The sequence below is a fragment of the Cavia porcellus genome, unplaced genomic scaffold, assembly GCF_034190915.1.
Source record: "Cavia porcellus strain 051 isolate PalLab524CR breed Dunkin Hartley unplaced genomic scaffold, mCavPor4.1 scaffold_5, whole genome shotgun sequence".
In the NCBI taxonomy this organism is placed as follows: domain Eukaryota; kingdom Metazoa; phylum Chordata; class Mammalia; order Rodentia; family Caviidae; genus Cavia; species Cavia porcellus.
The window spans coordinates 23,036,846-23,060,832 of NW_026947488.1; the positions used below are offsets into that span (position 1 = coordinate 23,036,846).

Sequence of the window (23,987 nt, forward strand, 5' to 3'; positions counted from 1 at the left end):
GAATAACAGAACAATTAGAACAATATACTGTATTGTAATAAGGTTATGTGGTCTATCTTTCAATATCTTACTATATTATACAGCTTCTTCTTCCTGTGATAATGTGATATGAGCTGAAGTGAAACATGACCTAGCATTAGACTACTTCATAATAGTTACCTGAACACAAGCATTCTGATACTAGAGAATCATGGCACTACCACATGACTACCATGTGACTAACAAGCAAGTAGCACATACTGTGTACGAAAGGATGATTCCAGCACAGGCAGGATGAAGCAGGACTGCAGGGGATCTCACCAACTATATAGGATGCCACATACTTCAACACTTAGGAATTGTCTACTTTTGGAATTTTCCACTTAATGTTTTTGGACTAGGGTTGAACATGGGTAAGGAAAAGGCAGAAAAGGAAATAACAAGGAGAGACTTTTGTAAAGATTTACTCTCCAAAATGTTGCCATTTTTATAATGTCACAATTGTTTAAATTGAATATCACATGACTAAAGATAGGGAAATATAGCTAATGGTAAACCTTCAGTGGATACTGAAGGGAATAAAATATTTAAAAAGCAACTGGTAGTCATTTTGAATTGGAGGAAGGCATAGAAGTTGCACAGCACCAGATTTATGAATGATTTCAACTTCTGCCCAATGCAAACAGAGCCTAGAAAAAGAATACATTGACTTTCTGCTTCCCTGCAATCTTAACACATTGCTCTGCTCCCATACATTTCTATCCCTATGAAATGAAACTTGGAAGTGATCAGCAGAAGCCCTAAGTCCCAGCTACTCAGAAGGTTGACAGAAGGCTGACTTAAATCCAGAGTTCAAGATCAGCCTAACATCTCAGAAAGAAAGAAAAGAGGTGGAGGAAGTAAGCAGTTTTGGGAAAAGACAGAAATATAACAAATAGTAGTAGTGAGGTAATGTCAAAAAAAAAAGCAATTTGTAAGAGAACAAGCATGGTACCAAATAGTAAAGGAAGAAAACAAAGTCTTAAACACTTTGTTGCATGCTGGAAAAGAGGAAATTAAGAGAATTGGATTTAACAGACTTAAAGTTACCAACAAATTATTATTCTAATTATTCCCTGATTTAAAGTTAACTTTCCAAATATGATTCTATAATTATCCCCATTATCCCCACTACTAATGTTTAGAGGTTAATTACAACATAACTTACCCTCTGTGAAGAATTAAGATTGTCTGTGTGATTGGGGAAAAGCTCAAGTGTCAGGGATGGTTGTTTCAGAATTCCTGGCATAAGATCCATGTTTGAGTCACTATCTTGGTCTGAGATGTTACTTTCCAATGAATCAGCTATAAGGTAAAGGAAAATAAATCAATTATAATAACTGCTACTTCTTTGGGTTTTTTAAAATTTTTTTTATTTTAAAGAGATTAAGACAAGAGGACATAATAAAGCAGATCAGAACATAACAATGTAAGCAACACATTTTTACCACAAGACAACCCGTAAATAACAGTAACTACCATAATGTCTCTTTCTTTGAAATAGTTGAGCATAACTTCATATACAATAGTATCAAACATAACAAAACAGTATAAAACTATTCCAGAGAATGAAAGTATTACACGCATTCAGAACCAAATAACGGAGAATGAACAATGGCTACTGTATTATCTCATTTTCCATAGAAAATTTGTTTATACTGTCACACACAATAAAATCCAGTAAGATACAGTATGATAGAACCAATAGAAACAGAAGAACAAAAGCATGGTAGGACTTCAGAGTAAGATGATATTAAATCAGCACTGGCTATTATAAGGTCTTTATTTCTTCAAAATAGCTGTTCGTACTATCACAGTAATAAAATCAAACAAACCAAGATAAAACCATTCCAACTAATGAATGTAAACATTATAAGGGTTCAAGGCAATGTAATGGGGAATCATGATTACCATAAACTCTTATGTACTCTTACCATTTCTTACACTAGCGAGACTATACAGTATTTATACAAGTGAGTCTGATTTATTTCACTGATGAGTATGGTCTCAAGTTGTGTTTATTTAAAATAACTCAATGTGATCTTTCTTTATAACTGAGTAGTACTCAACTGTATAAAAATTCCATAACTTTTTTATCCATTCCTCAGTTGATGGACACTTAGGTTGTTGGATCTGGCCGTTACAAATTGTACTGCTATAAAACATAGGGGCAAATATATCACTGTGGTATGATTTTGTCAGTTCTTCTGGGAATATGCCTAGAAGTGGAATAGCTGGGTTGAATGGGACTTCCAATCCCAGCTTTTTGAGGAATCCCCAGACTGACCTCCACAGTGGTTGCACTAGTCTACACTCCCACCATCAGTGCAGGAGAGTTCCTTTTTCCCCACAGCCTCTCCAGCATTTGTCGTTGGTAGTTTTCTTGATTCTGGCCATTCTTTCTGGAGTGAGATGGAATCTCAGTGTTGTTTTAATTTGCATCTCTCTAATGAATAATGATGATAAATATTTTTTCATATATTTATTTGCCGTTTGAATTTCGTTATCTAAGAATGCTACTTCTTTGGTTTTTTTTTTTTTTTTTTTTGTCTTTTTCCTTTTTATCGGTACCGGAGATTGAACTCAGGACTACCTGCTTATAAGGCAGGCACTTATGCCACTGAGCTAAATCCCCAGCCCTTTTTTTTTTTTTTTTTGTCTTTTTCCTTTTTATTGGTACCAGGGATCGAACTCACAACTGCCTGCTTGCAAGGCAGGTGCTTATGCCGCTGAGCTAAACCTCCAGCCCCCATACTTCTTTGGATAAAAAGTTTATTTATGCTAATTTGTCTAAGTCACTGCACTGGTTTTGGAAACTTTTGGGTAAAAGAATCAGGTAACAATATTTTAGGTTTTGATGGCCATATAAATCTCTGGTGCACATTATCTTTGTATTTTATTTCTGATACTTTAAACATGTAAAAGTCATTGTTGGTTGAATGTGATGTATTGCTATAATTCGCTGGTTCCTGCTCTACACAAAAACTGAAGTACCATCTGATTTATCACACAAAGAAGTTAATAAGAACCATCTGTCAATGTCTGAATTATCTTTTGTTATACATCCAGTCATGGAACACTATGTAAAGTTGACACCAGGACACTCAAAGCTATGGACAATATAGTTTCTGAGATGAAGGTATAATCTGGTTGGAGTCAAGCACACAAAGTTAAAAACAAAACAAGACACCCATGGTAGTACAAATACTGCGTCAGCAAACAGGAGAAGATGAGAGGGAGTAGGGCAAAGCACGGATAGCAGAAGGGTCACAACAGGACAGAAACCAAGAGCCAACTGCAGAAAATGTGGTGCAATGAGCAGGCTCTAGCTCTGGGGCAGATTGCTGATCACGGGAACTGCTGCAATCAGGCTGGCAAACCACAGTGCTGAAAGGAAGGCAAAGAGCTGCTACTGACCTAGAGCACAGAAGGGCAAATGGAAAGGCGAGGGTCCAAACACAAAAGTGAGGAAGCTGTTAGGATTGCCAGCCTCAGGATAAGACTGCACAAGCAGAAAATAGTATCTCATCCTACAATGGCGTCAATAAAGAAGGTGTCATTTTTGATCTACTGCCTGGTAGGCATGAAGACATAGGCTTAATGTGCAAAAAGCAAAATTCTAGATAAATAAAAACTGTAAGCTCAGACTAAGTCTGGCTCACTCCTGAGCCCTAGTCCTAGACTGCCATCTTTTCCAGGTGGCTCAAGGTTTTTTACTCAGTGTCAGAACATCAGCCGTTCACCATCCTGAGATCCTTCCAGTTACAGGCTTCTGTAAAGCTCCTCATAAAGGCTCTCACATAGGAAGAAGGAGTCTGGTGGGGAACACTCATAATTTGTGAAAGAAATGAACAAACTGTAAACCAAGGTGTCTACACATTGTTTAAATTAGATAAAAGAAAGGCAAAAATTGGGTTGAAGAGTGACTCTACTATTTAGATTACTGGAGATCAGTCTGTGTCCTTACTTTCCATCAGAAAGGTAAGAGAAGACAGTATCTTCTGCCTCTCTCTATATCGTGTAATGATTATAATGCCTCATTCGGTGAAACAATACCAGAGCCCCTCATTCAGTGCAACAATACCACACAAGCTTGTGAATACAAAAACAGGTCCTGTAGGGCACCATGGCAAAACAAACAAACAAAAAACCTCTTACTCAAGGACTCCACAGGAGAAGGAACCACAAAGGCAATTTCAGTCAGGGCATCAGCGTAATACAGCACCTTCTTCTGTCCATTGAAAACACTAGCCCCAGCAGCTTCGGAGGACGTTACTTCATCTAGGAACAAGAGACACTGCATGATGCTTCCAACAGTAGGGAAAATAGATGTTCCTGTTCTATCAAATTCTAACTGATAAATAAAATGATAATAATAGAAGGTAGGTTTCCAACAAGAATCAATTTGTGTGAAAGAATTAAATGTTTATTAAATGTCTTTATACTAACTTTAAATCATCAAAATCTTAATTCCATACCTTCTGAAACTGTAACAAACTACTTTTGCTTGGCAGGGCCTTAAACTTCCTAGTGTGAGCAGAGGAAGGGAGCAGTCCTTCTGGAGCAGGTAAATCACAAAAAGGAAGACCACCATAGCCCCAAAAAGGCTGGGCAGGGTGTGTGGGGACGGTAGAGGTAATGATTTTCTGTCCCTGCTATTGCCCAGCTCTGTTTCTGCTCCACCTTCCCCATCAGGCAGTGATGTAATATGAAAACAGACAGGCAGGTTGAATGTGCACTCTAAGCTAGCAAGACTGATTTAAAAGAAACAATGGCTGAGAGCCAGGATAGTTCTCAACGGAAAAGCACACAACATCCTCACAATGATACATAAAGGCCAATAACTTGACAAAAGGCTGGACCCAAGACATGAACAAGGAGTTCTCAGAAAAACAGGAAAAGACCCTTGCTCTTAGTCATAATTAAAAATAAAATGTTCCCCTTGACAATATTAGAAAATTCTTAATGGTAGAAAAGATATAGCACACAAATTACGACCACAAGTGAGCAAACTTTTTCTGTAAAAGCTACATAATAAATACTTTGCTTTGTGGAACATCTAGTCTATGCCACCATTACTTAGTTCTGTAGGATGAACATTGCCATAGTACATAAATGATTGTATGGCTGAGTATTAATAACACATTACTTAAAAAACAAAAAATAGGTATGTGCTACAGTTTATAAATCCTGGACAAACATTCTACCTTTGCAGTGGACACTATGGTTCCTACACTAATACCCACTCTACTTGCCCCTATGCTACATCAGGCCTGAAGTGTGAGTGGGACTGATCCTAAATAATAGCTCTTGTGTGTATCTCTCTATCACGGTCTTCTCTGGGATAGTTCTGAGGTATTCTAACCATAGTGCAAACTGAGGAATTGGCGAGAAACAGAATTCTGAAACTCAGCTAATCTCCAGTCTTCAGGCTATTGTGAGGTATATATATCAAGCCTGGTTCAGTAACTATCAAGAGAAGATGTCTAGAAGAATATACAAACTATTAAGTGACCCACCACTGTGAGGACTATCACTAAATAAAGACTTTCCTTTTATATATCTTTGTTTGCTTTTTGAAACAACACTAAAAATTCACAATAAAGGGAGAAAAATCATGCACAACAAAAACAAACAGCCACTGTGAGTTTTACCTTGCTCGGATCCTTCACCATCAGTGCAACTGTTAATTGACCAACTGGTAGAAACATGGCCAGTCCAACCAGGGTGTCGGCCAATATCTACTGACCAGCCAAGGGAGAGCAAAAATTCTAGAAAATGTGGCTGAACATTTCTGGAAGACTCCACATTCTTCAAAATCTGAAATACATACCAATCATTAGCTATCATGAAAGAAACACAAGAACATAATCGAATAAATCTTCTTAAAAATAAGCTTACACATCAAGTGACAGGTTCAAAATAAATTTGGGAGTTTATCGCAGACAGACTTAGACTAGCAAGGCCTTGGGCAAGTTTCTTCACCTGTCTCAGTTTCTTCAGCTTGCAGTAGGGTTAACTGGGATGTGTGTATAGGTTAAATGAGATCATGTTACATAAAGCCCAGAGCTCCCTTCTTATTTTAATCTTTCCTTCTTAGTTAAAAAAAAATTACTGAGCCAGACACACTTATAAAAAATAAACAAAAGACATAATGTCATGCCTTCAAAGAGTTACGAGCCTGGTTAATGAGAACTATTACCCAGGTATGTGATTATTCATTTACAAGTCTTGGCGAATGCTATAAAAGTACAAACTCACTAAGAACATAAAAAGAGGCCATGATTGTTGTTTTGAATTTTTTTTCTTTGAAATAAAACAGGAATTTCTTAGTCCACAGGAATGTAGCATTCCAGAAAAAGTAAAACGACCAGAAAGTCTTTACTAAAAAGTATAGTGCCTTGCTTTCTTCTGGCTTTAGAAGGAGGGTCCCTCATTCTGGTAGAGCGGGTCTCATCTAGGGGTGAGTTTGCCCTCAAAGGAATCTTCTGGCAATGTCTGGAGACATCTTTGGTTATAACTGGTAGAACAATGCTAGCATCTAGTAGTAGAGGCCAAAGCTGCTGCTGAATGTTCCCCAGGACAGCACCCACAACAAAAATTATGTGGCCAAAGATGGCAATAGTGCTGCTGTTGAAACACAAAATTCTCAAGGAAAATTCTTCTCTAAAAAAATGAAAAGGGAGGTATCTATCAGAGATTATCAAACCATCTGGGGACTTTCCTAGAGATAAGATTCCCTTGGTTTCTTCCAAACGTACATCAAAATCAGCAAAACCAAGATGATGACATCATTATTTCTACTCCTACCCCACTCAAGTGACTGTGATGCAGCCAGTTCCCAGGTCATCATCTAATACTAATGTATGTCCAGGACCACACAGAGGCCTGTGAAAGTAAAAATATGTGAAGGTATACAGATTGCTCCTCCGTCTACTGAGCACCACTGCTAGGTTCACCTCTTTAACACAGAACTAAGTCTTCTTAAATACATGCTTGTTTGCTTCATCCATACCCTATCACACCATGTGATGGAGTCAAGAATCTGATCTGACAGTCAGTTTAGGCTTTTGCAGTTAATTTTTTTTAAAGTCTTTTTTATTTTGTTTTGTTTTGTTTTTGGTACAGGAGATCAATCTCAGGACTTCGTGCTTGCCAGGCAGGCAAGTGTGCTAAACCCTCTGGCCCCTAGAAGCTCTTAAATAGTTTTTGAAAATTTTGTCAAAAAGTAGCAGGTGAGTCAAGTTCAACTTGCAGGCCACCTGCTGGCAACTAGAATTAACTCCCTGGAGAGGAGGCAAGGTCTCCGCCATTCTCAAGGAAGCCTCCAGGAATCCTGTTTCCTCATCATACCCAACCCTAGAAACCTAAGAAGTGAGCTGATTTAGGAACTCCCCCAAGAGTCTGCATCTTCTACGGGGAGTAAGAAAAGTGGCCCCAGTCCCATGTGAACAATGCATTCGATTTCCTTCACAACAGATCTCAGCTCTTGTAATTACACCAGTTTAACTGATGTTATTCTAAAAAAAATTAGTGTTCTTAAAGTTTCTGTGTCTACCTTCTCAGAGTTCTCATGCAATATTCTCTTACCTCTGGAGAATTTATATATTACTTTATGAGAAAAAATCTGGTTCTGCCTTTTTCTGTGTTATCAGTACATACTTCAAATACTGCTGAAATGTCTTTTCTTCCAAAACACCTTCTTAAAGTTAGGTCAGGTTTTCCTGTTATGGCTGTGACATACCCTTACTATGGGAAGCCCATTTAATGGTCTCTTTTCCCCTCCTGACAGTAGTTCTAAGCTAGAAGCTTTGTATGTCTTATCACTATAACCCTGGGAAAATGACTGAAGCACAAATATGAAAAGAGAAAGAGGTTTTTTAAAATAAATTTCTTTTTTAGCAGTTCACCAATACAAAAGTCAAAACAGTATTTCTCATGAAAACATTTTGTGCTGGTAAATTTCTAAAAGCATGAGAATTTAATTAGTGAATGGTCTTAAGTTATTCCAAGATCATGCAGTCAAATAACCCTAACATAGTCATAGAGCCCTAATCTAACACACCTGAGTGCTATATTTTTACAAACCTCCCTTTGACCCCTTCCTAATCACAGCTGGTGACTGTCTATTCTACATTTCAACTATTCATTTCCAGCAGAAACTTCAAAATCACCTCCTTCAGTCTTCCATTCTCACCTCTATTTTTCTGTATCCTTCCAGTCTCCTCAGTAACATACATCCAATTGTACTATACATTGTCATCTGTTACTTCTTTAACTCAGGTATTATTTCCCCCACTGCACACTACACGTGCCTCCCCTGAAACAATGTGCTTGTGAGATTAGTATGTGCAAAGGGAGCTCCTCAAGCGGAAGCTTGTTGCTCCCTGGAATATCCCAGCAGGCTCCATCACGGGAAGGATGTTCAGTAAATGTTCATAGCGTTATTCTGTTCTTGAAAAATCAAGCCTAGCTTTAGCTTTTTGTGATAAAACTTCTGTATTGCTTTGACTTATTTGAATTCTGTATTTACTTTCATCTTAAAAATACAAATTCCTCAAGGAAAAGACGTACATTATATATCTATATTAAACCATACTTCCTAAGGGTCAAGACTAGGACTCCTTAGTATCATGATTTTAATTAGGTTTGTGAACTGGTTCTTAAGAATGTAAACATCAAATATAAAATATTCATTTCTTATGAAGAACAATACTTTCATGAAAAATCTTGCATATGAATAGCACAAAAAGTCATCGCCCCCCAAAAAATTCAGAATTCTTACCTCTTGGTTTGTTTTCTGACCTGGTTTCATATAGAAAATAAAAACTGTGTCAAAAGGACGGCATGGCAAGAGATCCAGATATCCAATGTCATCAAAAAACCCAGGTATCGTGGGATCAAGTGCAATAAGGTGAGGAGGTAGACGACTATTTGCAGGTTCCTACCACCAAGGAAGAAAGGAAAACTGTTATTTCTTTCATTACTTATAAAGCAATATTTCTTCACAATAAAAATTACATTAAAAAATTGTAAGTTAATAATAAATGACACAGTTCTCAACTTAACAAAAGGAAATGTTTATGTTACAAGCTGACTTACTTTTGGTTAAATACTACTAGAAGAATCTTATACCAGTTAATCTTCACATGACCAAAGAAAGGGATGTTTTTCTCATCCCATGGTACAGGTAAGGAAAAGCCAGGTAACTCACCCCACCGACACAGCATTGCCAAGCAGTGATGCATGGCAGGACACAGCCCTAGATAGTCTGATCTTACTGTTCAATATAGAAAGGGTTTGGCTTACAGATACTACAGAATGACCATCTCTTTTTTAAAGTTGCATAAAAGAGCTGCGTCAACTAAGGCCCGTACTTTCAGGAATAAAGTTTACTAGGGAAAGACTTTAACATTCCTTTTCTAATTCTCTGTAGATTCCATTCAGATGTATAATATAGGTCCTGTATCACCCAAGAAAATTCAGGGCTGGGTATTATCAACAGTCCCCCCAGTCAGAATGTTACATAAATTTACAGGGTAAATTGTCCTTGTACTCATAATGTACAATAACACAGAACTTTACTTACTTACAAGAAGGACAAGCCAATAATGAGATTTTTTAAAAATTTACTTCTATTGTCATAAAAATAATATAAGTATCATCAGCTGCATGTTAATTTATGAATATATTTGCTCATAAAGTTCAAGAAAATTACCTTCAATGCCTCTAAAGACAAAAATCCAAAGTGTGAGAGGAAAAGACGGGCAGTTTGGAATTCCTGGGCAGGGGGTGGGGGCTTGCAATCTGTAATGGGGTCAGGAAAACTTCTCTTCTGCAATTCCCCTTCACTCTGCTGTTCAAGGTGGATTTCATAAGCAATCTGCTGGGCCATGCTGCTCCTCAGTTTCTCATGTCTCTCTTCTAACTGAAATAAACCAACACTTCATTCTTGTGAACTCACTCCTCCACCCTCAACAACTGCTTCTTCCCCTCCTGACTATAAATGATACCATTCTGTCTTTGCTCCCCTTCACATAGGTAAGAAAAGGGTAAGGTGTTCCATCCTACTTTCAGATCCCCATCTACTTTCCCTCTACAGCCTCCCCTCATGTTGGAAAAGCCTACCTTAATCACAGGGATTCCCTAATTGTACTCCTGGAGACTCTCCCACACCCTTTCTTTCCCTTCTGATCAAACCTGCTTTAAAATTCCATTCTCTGGCAAATGACAACCTTCTGAATAACTAAGCCCTTATTTTTTAGCGGGGAGGGGCAGGTACACAGAATGGAGGAAGTACTGAGAATTGAACCCAGGCCTTCACACACATTCCCATCCCTTTATTTATTTTTACTTTTGAGATAAGGTCTCACTAAAGAAAGGCTGCACTTTAACTCCAAGGCTGGACTTATCTAGTAATCCTCCTGCCTTTCCTTCCCAGTTTATAAACTTGCACCACAGTGACCAGTCCTAAAAACATCTTAAATCTTACCTGGGACCTCTTTTAAGAGCTGTAATTTGAAATTTCCTCTCCACTCCTAAATTCCTTGCCTGTTACTCCCTGAGCATGTGCTTTACCATCACTGAAAGGCACTCAAGCCCTCCTCCTACTTTTCCATGCCCTCAGTATTCTTCTGCTTCCCAATTAAGCTAACCCCCCCCCCAAAACCTAACATCTTAATGCACTCTCCTTAGGCACATAAAATGACTGTGTTGAACTTTATCCTCCCAAATTCCTGACCCTGCCAAACTTTACACCACTCCAATTCTTTGGTTATGCTCTCAGATGGCAAAGACGAGAAGTGAGCAGAGTGAGCCAAGTAACTTTACCACACATGATGTTGCTCATCCTTGTCTGAACCACCTGGAAATTTAAGAACTATTGTTGATTCTCCTATTCACTGTAAGAACTATGGCTAAAATTTACATTAGGTTTTTCAATTTCTTTTCTTTCCATTCTAAATGTCTCTGATCCTTTACCTACTCTCTTATCCTTTCCTGACTTATCAGAAATATCCCCTTTCTAGATAAAATCTCGTAGACTCTTGACTCTGCTGCCTCTACTATTGATAATTTCCTTAGTGTTAGCTGATCTCTCTCCACTAGGGTCTTTTGTTCAACCTATAAGCGTTTAATATCTATCGCATCTTTGAATGCAAAAACAAGAAAAGAAAATCTAACCTTGCCTTTCTTCAGTGAGACTATTTCCTAATGCTATTCTCTGTCTTCCCCTTTACAGCTAGTAGGGTACCTATTCACACTTCTCACTCATACACATCACTTCCCAAACCCTGATTCTCAGCTTCCCACCTTACACTCCTTTGTACCTGCTCTGAAAGGTCAGGTACCATTCATCTTCAGATCTAGAAGCCCTCAGTTACTCCTCCTTATTCAGATCTCTCCAGCATTTGAGAGTAAAGTAGAGTTCTCCAGTCTTGCCTTGTTCTCTCATGATCTGACTTCTCATGATCGTACTCCTGTAATCCCAGCACTACCTTGATTAAATTTCTCAAATTTTTCTCTTCTCAAATTTCTCTCTTAAGAGATGTTATTTATTCTAAATATCTAAATTAATCTAAACCCAAATAAATTTTCCCATCTACCCAAACCTGTCTCTTTCCTGATATCTGTATGTCTATGAATATTCCCAACATTTCTTTGTTACTCAAGATCAAAATCTAACGTTTCTTAACTTTTTTTTCCCTCATCAACCCAAGACTACATGGAACTACCTCCACAATACACTGTAGATATTAAACTTCATTTTCAGTGATGCAGAAATTCCTTTCTTCTGCTCAGACTGTCACATGCTCTCTGAATTTGTCTCCCTGCTAAATATGCTTCCCTATTAATGTCTGATCATGTCATCACACTACTGAAATCTACCGTGGAACAACCCAGGCAGCCAGTGACCTGGACTCCAGCAGAGAGGCCCAATTCCACAGTCAGTCACAACATGCATTCGATTTGCTGCAAGTTCTTTCCATACATTGAAAGCAATGCCTTGAGAGCAACAGCTAAAAACCATTTTCTTACTTCTTCAGTGACAATTTCATGCAAATCCGGAATGCTCAGATCTGCTTTCACAAATGGAATCTTGTCTACCTCTTCAGGAAATGGCCTATGTTTCACAGTATATTTGAATCCAACATCATTTTTAGGAATGGGACGAGGTTCAGGTACAAAAAGCTGTTAAAATAATACAAGTAACATTACATTTATTACGTAAGGTTCAATGCCCAGATATAATGACACATATTTCCCTAGTCTGCTTTGATGCCTGTGTTTCCCTAACATTACATGTCATAAAAACTCAGTAGGAATCTGCAAATGCTGCAGTGCATGGTTAGGGCAGGCAGTCTGTATATTTGTTTGCTCAATTTATTTTCTTAAAAATATTCATCAACTTATACACTTCATGCTTGATGAATGAGTTGAGGAACACTGCTGCCCAGCCTAAATGTCCCACATTCAGTGCTAATCTCATCGATGAGGCACTTCAAAGATTTAAGATCTATTTCTCTATCAGGTCTCAAATCATTCCATATAATATAGTACAAGGTCAGAAGTAGTTTTTAAAAGGTGAATTCAATTTTGGAACCTTTGGTGGGCTTAACCAACAATGGTGGGGATACCAAAACTAGGTCCTCATGGTTCTAAAGTCCTGCAACTAAATCACCCATAAGTTTTAGTTCCTTTCCTTTCCATGTGAGGAGTCAACATTAACTTAAGAGTTGTACAGAGCTGTTAAAATACAATAGGAAGCTGGCTGTAGTGCTGCACTCCTGTAATGCCAACACTTAGGAGGCTGAGGAAAAAGGACTGCTGCAAATTCAAGATCAGCCTGGGCTACAAAGTAAGCCTGAGGCCAGCCTAAACTGTATAGGGAGACCCTCTCTCAAAAAAGCAAAAAAAAAAAAAAAAACACCCCAAAACAACAAAATATGATAGGTATAATGCCACCAAAATAAAATCAAGGTGTATTCAAGGGATAAAAGACACAGCTCACATGACACACATACCCAACTTTTAGAGTGGGATATGATGGCATATACCTATAATCCCAGCACGCTGTGAAGCTAAGACAAGAAACATCACATTTGAGGCCAGATGTGACAAATTAACAACTTAATAAGACTATGATTCAAAAACAAAGACAGAAGAATCATAGCCAGCCTGAGATACAGTGAGTTCAAGGCAGCCTGAACTACCTAGCTAGACCCTGCCTCAAACAACAAACAATCAGACAATCCATAAATAAAATCAGGACTCATGATGTAGCTCAGTGAAAAGATCCTAGGTTCAACCTGCAGGACCACCAAAACAAAACAAAAGGCTCATATACCACTTTTGTAGGAGTCTCTTAAATGCTACTGAAACTTCATTAAGTCATATTTTAAAACAATTTTATTAACAACTAAAAGCTTACGATGTAGTAAATGAAAAAAGCAGTACGCAAATGACTCAAACCTGTTTAAATATTACATATGAAAATAAAAATATATAGGAAGGAAATTATCAACTGTGGCTCTTTCCCGTGAAGAGTCAGTACAGGTGATTTAATGCTTCTCTATCGTCTGAATTTTCCAACTTTCTCACAGATGCAATACCACATAATAACAAATGTCAAAAAAGACTTGTATTAATACACTATATTAAAAATTTTATGGTGTACTGCCAATTAGACAAGAATAAATCATATAAAAAATTGAAGTTAAGACCTATTGCTACTGCAAAACATATCAAAAGGCTTAGCCAAAATATTTCTGTATATGGCATGTTTCTAATTTTTATTACACTTAAAATTGCAATGAAAACCTGAGCAATTGCTCAGAATAGAAATAGTCCTTATTCCTAAGAGAATGTCAGAATCCTATGGAAAACTTTTGGAAAATACATTTGCCTTCAAGATGCTTTTAAAGAATAATTCAGTAGACTTGGAATTTTAGGTCCCAAAGTTGATTCTGATGTGGATTGAGGACCCTGCCAGAAATGAGAATATTTGTTTTATCTGGGATTTGTCATAGAATGTTACATAATTTTTTTGTTTTTTTTTTTGAGACAGGTTCTTACTGTCTGTAATTCATATTGCTCCTGAACTCACTGTGTCGCCCAGGCTGGCTATGAACTCTTGATGAGCCTCTTTCCTCAGCCTGTTGAGTGCTGGGATTATAGGCATGTGACAACACTCTGAATGTTACATAATCTTTACCTTACCCACCTCCACAAACACATGCACACACACTCATCACTTCCCTGTAACTTCTGATGGATACCTTCTGATTTGCTTTTGCTCCTCTGGGCAAAAGGCAAAGCTGTTGTGCCCAAGCAAGTCTTCCAGACATTCCTCGGACCAGAACAGTGACAGAGGGGAAAAAATCATCTAAAATAAAATGTGTAAAAGTTATTTCAGGCAACCACCATTGATAATTCACATCTTTCCTTCTCTGACAGTACTGATAAATACACCAAGTTAGCTGTAGAGCAGACAGGAAGGGCTGTAACTTACTTTGTTCATTTCCAAGAGGTTGCTCCAGCATGGCCAGGATGACACTGTTATCCAACACAAAGTATCGGAAACTATGCTTGTTTAGAGTTGGCAGCCTGGAGTATTTGATAAGAGTGGTCTCATTCACCAGACTACAAGGAGAGGCAGGACCACTGGGTGAAGGAAACGCACCAAGCAACTGCATAATACTATGGAGAATGGAATGGAGAACAGTTAATTTCCAAAGCAAAATCTTATGTTTACCTCAAACACTTAGGTGTCTTTCTATGCCTCTAAATTGTAATTGGCTATAGCCATGTTTCCTCTTCACAAGTCAGATTTTATTCCTCATGGATACTTGTGACACGATATCCTGTCTGCCCTCCAAGACGGGAAAGCCCATTCCCCCTGATGTATCTGTAGGGAGACCATAGCTTTCAGTTCAGTCTTCTGCAGGACTTTCCTAAGTCAAAGAGAAATTTCTCAGTTAGGAACATAGTTTATTTCTGGGATGGACGACATCCAATGAATGGCTGATAGGAGGTTAGTGTCTCAGCACCTCACCTCAGCATGAGAGAATGCTGAAGGCTCAAGCCTGCCCTAGAGCACTTTGTTGCAAATGCATTACAGTTTAGCACCTCCCTTTGTCACATTTTGCTTTCTCCATCCCTTCATAGAGACTGATATCTGCAAGTAAATTTCTCTTAGCCTGCTACCCAGGGCACATGACTAACCACACTTCCAAATTATGATCCTCCTAAAGATATACTTAAAACTCTGCTTGTGGTGCACACCTGTAATCTCACAATTGGGAAGCTCAGGCAAGGGGATCATGCATCAAAGCTAAAAAAAAAGACAGCATGGAGAGGACCAGACAAATCGATAGCGATTCTTATTAACCAAGACAGTACAGCTGGAGGATTTAAAGTCGTGCTGAGACCGGAGGCTGCAAATCCCGCGCCCTTAAATCAACGAACAGACTCGTGGACCCAGCACGAAAAGCTGAGTTGCTTTTGGGGACTGCGGGAAACTGAGACCCAGATCGAGACTCCAGGTGGCAGCCAGTTCTGCACCGCTGCACCAGAGCGGATGTACAGAGCTCTGGCGTTTCGAATCTAAACGGTGCACAGAAATCTGACCGGTCAGCGCTGAGCCGCGGGGGGGGGGGGGGGGGGGGGGAGTGTGGACGGCTTGGTGTGCGGCGGTCCCGGAGCGGGGACTTGCACCGGACTCTGGTGAGTACAGAAAACCCCGCGGCTGCTGGGTTTGGCCAGAGAACAGCTGGCCCGCCACCACGGGGAAATCAATAACACAGAGTCTGGTGCAGACATATTAGCCTGGCGGCAGAAACCGCAGCTTGGTGACATCACCAGGTCCCCCTGTAGGGAGGGCTGGTGGAAGACATCTTGAGTCCTGGCAGAGTCTGATTGCTTGCTGGCTTCAGCTCCACACGGAGAACTTAGTGGGAGCCATCTTGGTTTTGGGCAGATCTGCTTTTCTAGAGCTCCTATCACAGAGAGGTTTGGAAGAGAACGGCTGGGACCTGGGCAGAATCCTGTGCCATTACTCAGCTGCTTCTGATTCAGGGAGAACTGGCAGGAGCTACTGGGGCTAAACCAGGCCTCTGCTTGGGGCCCAATGGGCGGATGCAGAATGGTCACAACTCAGTGACAACCAGAAAGTACAGCCTAATTTATGAACTAACTAACACAGAGGCTAGAGACTAGACTGTACCGCCCCTGCATCCCAGCCTACCCCAGATAACAGCAAATTGGGGAGGACAGCAAAAACTCAAGCCAGCACGCTTCTGAAAGGCCCTAAGCAATTCGGAGAGGGCCAGAGAACTCCAGGACAGTCTGAAAGAAACCAGAAACATGACAAGAGATAAAAATAAAAAAAAATCTCCAGCTGTTCAACAGGAGAAATTAAACCCAAGAGAACTAAACACTGAAGAGAACAAACACAGTAACCATCCATTGCTCGACACAGCATCAGCCGAAATTAAAAAGTACTTACATGATCTCATAGAGGAATTTAAAGATGTACTCCTGATCCAAGTGAGGCAAGATATAAAGAGATTAATTAAAGAAATGACAAGCCCCGCCCAAGAGAACACAGATGGAAGAACTGAGGAAATCAGAAAAGAAAGAGAAGCATCTGAAGAAGAATTTAAGCATAACTTAGAATACATGAAACAGATCCAAAGAGAATATCAGGAAACTAAAAACTCCATTGAATATTGGCAAAATGCCTTGACAGAAACTAAAGACAACCTTCTGAAACTTGAAGAGAGATTTAGGGCTTATGAACGTGAAAGAAAAAGCCTCTTAAAAATAACAAGGAACCAGAAAGAAGCAATTCTAAAACTGGAAGATGATAAAAAGATACATAACCTAAGAATAAAGAATGTGAGTGAGGAAGCAGGAACATCCAAAAATGAAATACAAAAAATATTCACAGAGATATTAAAGCAAAATTTCCCACGTATAGCAAAAAGAAATGATATCCAGATAAAAGAAGCATACAGAACGCCAGCTACCTACAACCAAAACAGATCTACGCCTAGGCATATAATAATCGAGATCCCAGAAATCCACCAAAAAAACAGAATATTAAAAGCAGCCAGAGAAAAGATGCAGGTTACCTATAACGGGAAATCTATCAAAATAACAGCAGACTTATCAACACAAACTCTTAAGTCAAGAAGGGAGTGGGGAGAAATATTCCAAGTCCTGAAGGAAAAAAATATGCAACCTAAGTTCATATATCCGTCAAAACTCTCTCTAAAAATTAATGAAGAAATAAGATATTTTCAAGACAAGGAGGAACTGTGGGAGTTCGTGGCCACCAATCCAACCCTACAGAGAGCGCTGAAGGACATTACAGAGAAAGAGAGGAAGAGATATCAGGATTACAGCTACAGTGGCAGAGAGGCCTCAGTGAACGGGGCAGACCATGGAATGAGGGAATAAGGTGGACAAATTATAGCAGAAAAGTGGAGTAGCAGACATGAGGCAGAGATGGTAAGCTAGTCTTTGGTAGAGACAGCTCTGAAACTATATTTAAAAAAAAAAAAAAGCAGAGGTCATTGCTAATGGTGTATAATGATTTAAAAGACACAGTAGTCCTAGTGCCATATTTAGATTGAATTAAATTTGTTCTGGTCTGTCCACTCATATCAGATTTGAGGACACAGACCTCTAGAACCAAAAATAGCAGGTTATACCATGGTAACTATCCTTACTTTCCTATTGACTTAGGCTGAAATCCTGTATTACTTACGTTGTCTTACTATGACTGATCTTAATTGTATCTGAATCATAAGACTATTGGTTGGCCTTGACTGATCCTATTTGAAATCGGTATGCGTGTTAGAATCAACCCTAAAAGTAGAGGAAACTACTCTGAGCATGACAAGATGTAAAGGATATCCATACTGGTATGAATCAGTAACAGCTCTCAAATACTACAATGCAGTCAAAGATAAGTTTTTATAAAAATAGGTGATAGTATATTTAACTATAATAAGCCAGTGTTGTCGACAAATCTATTGAAAATAACAAGAGAAAACATAGTAGCTATGGAAGATCATTTATACTATAGTTTTATAAGTCTTATCCATTGCATGTTTATCTAGGAAATTGTTTCGCTGTCTTGTTATGACTTGGTTTTCCCTATAATACAGAGAGGATAGGAACAAATACTCTGAGGAAGAGACCTGAAAAACCCGAGGCTTATTTTGTAGCATTATAATATAAATTCTAGCAATCTATTGCTTGCTGATTAAAATGACTCTGGACTGGTTTCTTCAGCTCAACTTCAGCATATGCAGAGATGGGGACGGCTATCACAAAGAGAATGAGAGATGCGATGGTAGTTGGTAATGTCTTCCCTAATTTGGAACTTGAGGACCTAAAAAGACTCCATCATCCTGTAATGATTTGATTAGTTCTATAATATGCAATAAGTATAGAAAGTGGGTGAAGTTAGGGACAACTATTTGTAAGAAGCTAGAGACAGTTAGATAAGGTAGATCTCCAGTGGACTTGCTTTGAAATCTGTATTTCTTTAAATTGTTTTTTTTTAATGTTCTGTTCTGTTTTGATATGGTTAACCTTATCCTCTTAGAGATGTAAAACAAATAGGTGGGACTGATAATCATATTACGGAGCTTTTGTTCGGCCATAGAGCAGAATGGTTTGTAGGGTCACTTTTTTGAATGTCATTCTAAATACTTTAATTCTATAACCTGAACAGCCATTTCGAAGATGACAATTTGTAACTTATCAACTGGTAATTTCTTACCTTTTGTTTGTCTGTAATTTAGTATTATTTCTACCCTTTTTTTTTTAATCTCCATGTATTTTTTTTTTCGTTTCCTTTTCTTTAAATAAAAAAAAAAAAAAAAAAAAAGAGTTACCAGGACCCAAACAACTTGAAGTTGAGTTCAAATCTATAATTATTTGTGCAAAACAGAAGGAATACCACATGAGTAATGAGGAAACATGGCTTTTGTTTTCTAAAATGAGACAGAGATGAATGTTCTAAAGCACACAGGCCAAAAGAACTTGTATCTCAGCTAAGATTCTAAGATAACTGGAGCCTAGATTGACAAATTTAATTTGAGCTATGACTCTGAAAAAGATAGCTACATTTCTGTTTATGTGAGAAAGATGGCTGGTGTTTGTTACCCCATGCCAAGTCTTTAAACAAAAACAAAAGTTTGCCAAACTTTTCTCTTTGCAAACCAAACTGTTTGCAAACAAAAGCATTTGGTGAACTAAGATACCACTGTATTATCAAAGAAACTGCTAAAAAAAAAAGGAGCAAGTCAACAACATGAAATCAACTAGCCTAACCATATATTTTCTTCTGGACAGTGACTAGCCTAGGAAAGCAGATCAGGACAAGTTTTGACAGCTTGTCATAATAAACCTGTAGATAAGATTTTATAATCCCTGTGAATATGAAGAGAATTCTCTGCTGCTATCCTCTGTGAATTTATCTATGTTCCACAAAGTTTTATCAATTGATTACAATGCATAGAACAGATGCATGAAATCTGTAGTTGATCAAAGGCTGAGCTGCAAAGATAATGTATCAGTAGAGCTAAAAACTAAAAGAGTGAAAGTATGGGCATGGTGGCGCATGCCTACAAGCACAGGGGAAGATGAGGCAGGAAGATCATCAAGAATTTGAAGTCTTGTCTCAGAACACACACACACACACACACACACACACACACAGACATACACACACACACAATAGAAGACTAAAAGCAATGGCATAAGCCTTACATTAAAAAATAACAGATTTGAATGTAAAGTTCTATGTATTATATTCAAACATCCACAAACAAATAAGGACAAGAGATGAATCATAGATGAAAGGTAAACATAAAAAAGACTCAAAAAATTTAGGTGCAGTCTCTAAATACATTTTACTGAAAATGTAGTATTCTATTGCTTTTAAATGTCATCAGACCACATCTACAGTACTATATTCAGGAATTTACCTACGAAACCTACCCCAACTTGTGGGACTAGGGTATACACTATAGTGGTAGAACACTTGCCTAATATACACAAAGCCCTGAGTTAGAACTTGCAGCTATCCTCCTGCCTCAGCTTCCAGTACCGGGATTATGGGTATCATTATGGTACCCAACAAGATAAAAATTCTAATTCAAACTTGATGTGATGGAAGTTTTTTCCAGACAATAACAATATATATGTTCTTTCTCGGTTCGATCCCCAGCATGGGAGATTTAAAGCCTGGACGATATTGTAAAACCCTGCCTAAAAACAAACAAACAAAAAAAGGCATGTTGGTGCACACCTGTAAACCCAGCAGAAAGATTACTGTAAATTCTACTCCAGTCTGGGCTTCAAAGTGAGCACAAGGCCAGCCTGAAATGCATAGCAAAACCCTATCTTAAAAAGACAAGAAAAAAAAAAAAACCCACACACACACACATTCACGGGATAGTGTGCCTTTTACCTCCACCTGGTATAAAAATCACCAGGAGAAAGGCAGTAGAGAGAGCAAACTGGAAGCCGAGGAATTCACTCCCTATCCACATAGTTGAGCTCAGGCACCAATGCTAGGAGCATTTATATAACCCCAGACGAAAGTGCGTGCTATCCTTGTTCTTCTCTCTTGTTCTTGAGCACAAAAGCCAAACAACTCTGTGCAGTGTGCAGTGTTCCTTTTCTGCAGTCCCAGCACCATTTCTTTGTTCAGGATCTTCAATAAATGCAGGTGCTTTACCCTCAGCACAGAGTGTATGTGTGCTAATACTTTGCTTGCTGTTCATAAGAACTTGGAATAGGCTGGATCCATTGCATAGTTACAAAAGTATATCAATGCTTACAATGTTAAAAATCTCAGAAGGTACTGGCAGAAATTAATCAGAAAGAACACGGTCTTCAAACAGTACTATATCTAGAAAAAAAAAATTCCACCATCAAGACCGAAGTAGAAACAGTGGGTTGCCAGGTATAAACACACATGCCTATAACTCTAGCACTTGGGAGGCTGAGTCAGGAGGATTGTTCCAAGTTTGAGACCAGCCTAAACTATATGCCTGAACTGCATAGCAAGACTCAGTCTCAGAACAGAACAAAACAAAACAAACAAAACAAAACAAAGCAAAACAAATCAGTTACTAGAAGTGAAAGTGGAAGAGATTTTTAGTTCAATGTAAATCATTAAGTTTTTGGTAACTGAAATGGGCAATCTCTTGGCGGATACAGTACCCCAACATTAGAAGCTAAATGACTTGGCAAATGTGTGATAAGGGTGACTTCAGCAGGAGGACACTAAAATGACTTTCAAGAGTCCTAATTCTGCACTCCTCTTACTACAACAAGGGGAAAAAAAACCCCAACCAGCTAATCTATTCCACAGCTGTCTCTATGTAGGCAGCAGCTTGAGGGGAACTACAGACAGAAAAGTGGCTTTTACCTGGACTGGAGTAAAAACAAATATACTGTATCAAATATAGTGTTACTAAGTATAACAATGACAGTATAGAATTCCACGCTGTGTGGGAGGGTCACAAAGAAGGAGCACAAAGGTGCAAGAAAGAGTTGTGTCTCAGAAGCAGAGTAACCAACAGGGTCCATGGAGTAGCTAGATCTGATGGAAAGCACTGAGCAGTGAAGATGTGACCAAGGGACAGGAGAGAAGTCCTGGAATGCCAAAGACCATAAGCAAATACAAACATACTCTATTCACAGCCACAAGTGGTCCCACTGTAACAAGATTATACAGGGAAAAGTGGCAGACAAGATCAGATTGTCCCGCTGAAATTCAGACCAAGAAATTCAGGCAAGAAGGTAGGGAATAGAGTTCTCAGCTTTCAATCAATTAAGCAACAAGATAAAAATTCTGGAGCTCCACTCATGGACTGTGGAGGAAGAGAACAAGATGTCACCAGTAAGCAAGCCCTCCCTGCATATCAGCGCCATGTGCAGGCTGCCAAGGGGACAGCCAGACCGCAGTCCCTTTCAATGTGCAGGCTGGGAAATAAGAACAGCCAATATACCACCCCATAAGTGACTGGCCGATCTGGAGAAACACAGACTGCAATGATAGGTATTGAGGTAAAATGAAATTAGATGCTTGTGGTGTTTGGTGTTTCACTGACTTTGCAGGTCTAGGGACAGTAGTCTCATCATCTATTCAGAGGATGGCGATATGCAATGTAGCATCTATAGGGCATCTCCTTCTGAAGGTGATAACCATGGTTAATTCCCCATTATCTTGTTTTGACATGCTTATCATTTTTCATTATATTATTGGATTGAGTTCTACTGTTTTGTTTGATTTTGTTATATCCAAAGGCACAGGCAGCTATTTCACAGATAGCAAGATATATTACGATAGGCATTTTGGATTTACTACTGTCTTGCTTTGAAGTCCTTTATTACATTCTTTTTGTTTTGTTTTTATTTTAGTGTTCTATTCTGTTTCACTTTTACTATATCTGAAGTTATCTGCAGCATTTTGAAGACAACTAGAGGCATTATGGTAACTATTGCTGATTTTGTACTGTTTTGAAGTCCTGTGTCACTTAAACTGGTTTGTTTTGATTGGCTTTACTCTGTTTCATTTTGCTTAGTTTTATTCTCTTTAAAATAAAAACTAAAAAATATCTGCCTAAGGATGCTGAGTGTAGCAATAAAAAGAAAGGTGACCAAGAAGGATTAAGAAACTAAAAACAAGAAAATCAGACAAGAAATAGGGAGGAGCTGCACGATGATGCTATGTGAGATTAGTGGGGATAAGAGGAATACTCTACAAAATAAAGCCTACTGGTGGATTCAGTTGCTAGCCTCATATAGGAAGTGACAGAAATGTAAGTCAGAGATAAAGCTAAGTTCTCTGTTTGCGTAACTGGAAAACAGTGCTGATACTAACATAAAGCAGCAACTGGAAGAGAAAGAAAAATGTGGTAACGGATATATATTTCCCAAGGACAGAACTCTTTAGAGCCAGAATCTGGAGATGCTATTTATGGATTTGCCAACAGACACAAGCAACAAAAAGAGAGGAGCCCTCTAAATAACTGCTATCTAGGTAGGGGAAAAGGACCCTGGAGCTGTCTACTCACCCTGAGCATTTTTCCAATCCTCACTGGCAACCATACTCACACAGGAATACCCAGTCCAGGCTAGGGTGGAGTATACATTTTTGTATTACGAAGAGTTCCCAGAGAGAAATGCCCTTCCAGTTTCTCTCCATATCCTTTTCTTTTCACAGCACACATCAAGTCCTAGTTCAATGACACTCGAAGGCTACCGCAGCCTATATGTGATCTTTTTTCTTAAGTTCTAGTGCTGACCAAATACATACACCCCTAATTCAGGACCTCTACTCATATTATTCAAATTTTCAAACTATTAGCCAAACTTTCACAAAGTCATTAAAAGTCCAGCATTCTACACAGTGAAACTAAATCAAGCATCTATTATTTATTCAATGACTTGGGCCCACAAAGAACATGAAAAAATTCAACTGTGTACATCCAAAATAAGCAACAATCACTGAACTTGCAGAGATACTGGGATCTGAGGAAGGGCCTATTTACATACACATCTCCAAGCAGTCCTGCCTGTTACTTTACTAAGATTGAAACAAGCCAACATAGACTGACTTGGCATTCTTTCTTTCTTCTCTTGTATTTTGTCTGGTTTATTCATATTTCTGTTTCATAAATAGCAGATTTTCATGATTCCTGTTATTACATGTAATTTTCTCCACTTAACTGTTCGCTTCTGTTCATAAAGGTGCCTGAAATGCATTCCTCTGCTTTTTCTAGTCTCCTTACGTATCTGACAAACACAAAATTCTTTTAACTTTCTCTACTGCCCTTTCAAGGAGCCAACCTCTCTCTCTTCTTCCATTTATGTACTATCAAAATGCTTGGCACAGTAAAGCTGGGTGTGGTGGTACATGTCGATACTTCCAGGACTCG

General features: G+C 38.6%; 1 protein-coding gene across 9 annotated transcripts in view; it reads right to left on the bottom strand.

The window, feature by feature from the left end:
* The window catches only part of Ralgapb (Ral GTPase activating protein non-catalytic subunit beta), a 95,782-nt gene that overhangs the window by 12,990 nt on the left and 58,805 nt on the right, over positions 1-23,987 (bottom strand). For all 9 annotated transcript variants that reach the window (XM_013150325.3, XM_003467652.5, XM_063248357.1 and 6 more), the window contains 8 exons: positions 14,528-14,715; positions 14,295-14,401; positions 12,055-12,207; positions 9,737-9,946; positions 8,804-8,962; positions 5,673-5,838; positions 4,177-4,299; positions 1,187-1,323 (listed from right to left, as the gene is read on the bottom strand). In XM_013150325.3, the coding sequence (XP_013005779.2) occupies positions 1,187-1,323; positions 4,177-4,299; positions 5,673-5,838; positions 8,804-8,962; positions 9,737-9,946; positions 12,055-12,207; positions 14,295-14,401; positions 14,528-14,715 (1,243 nt within the window). The remainder of the gene's footprint in view (positions 1-1,186; positions 1,324-4,176; positions 4,300-5,672; positions 5,839-8,803; positions 8,963-9,736; positions 9,947-12,054; positions 12,208-14,294; positions 14,402-14,527; positions 14,716-23,987) is intronic.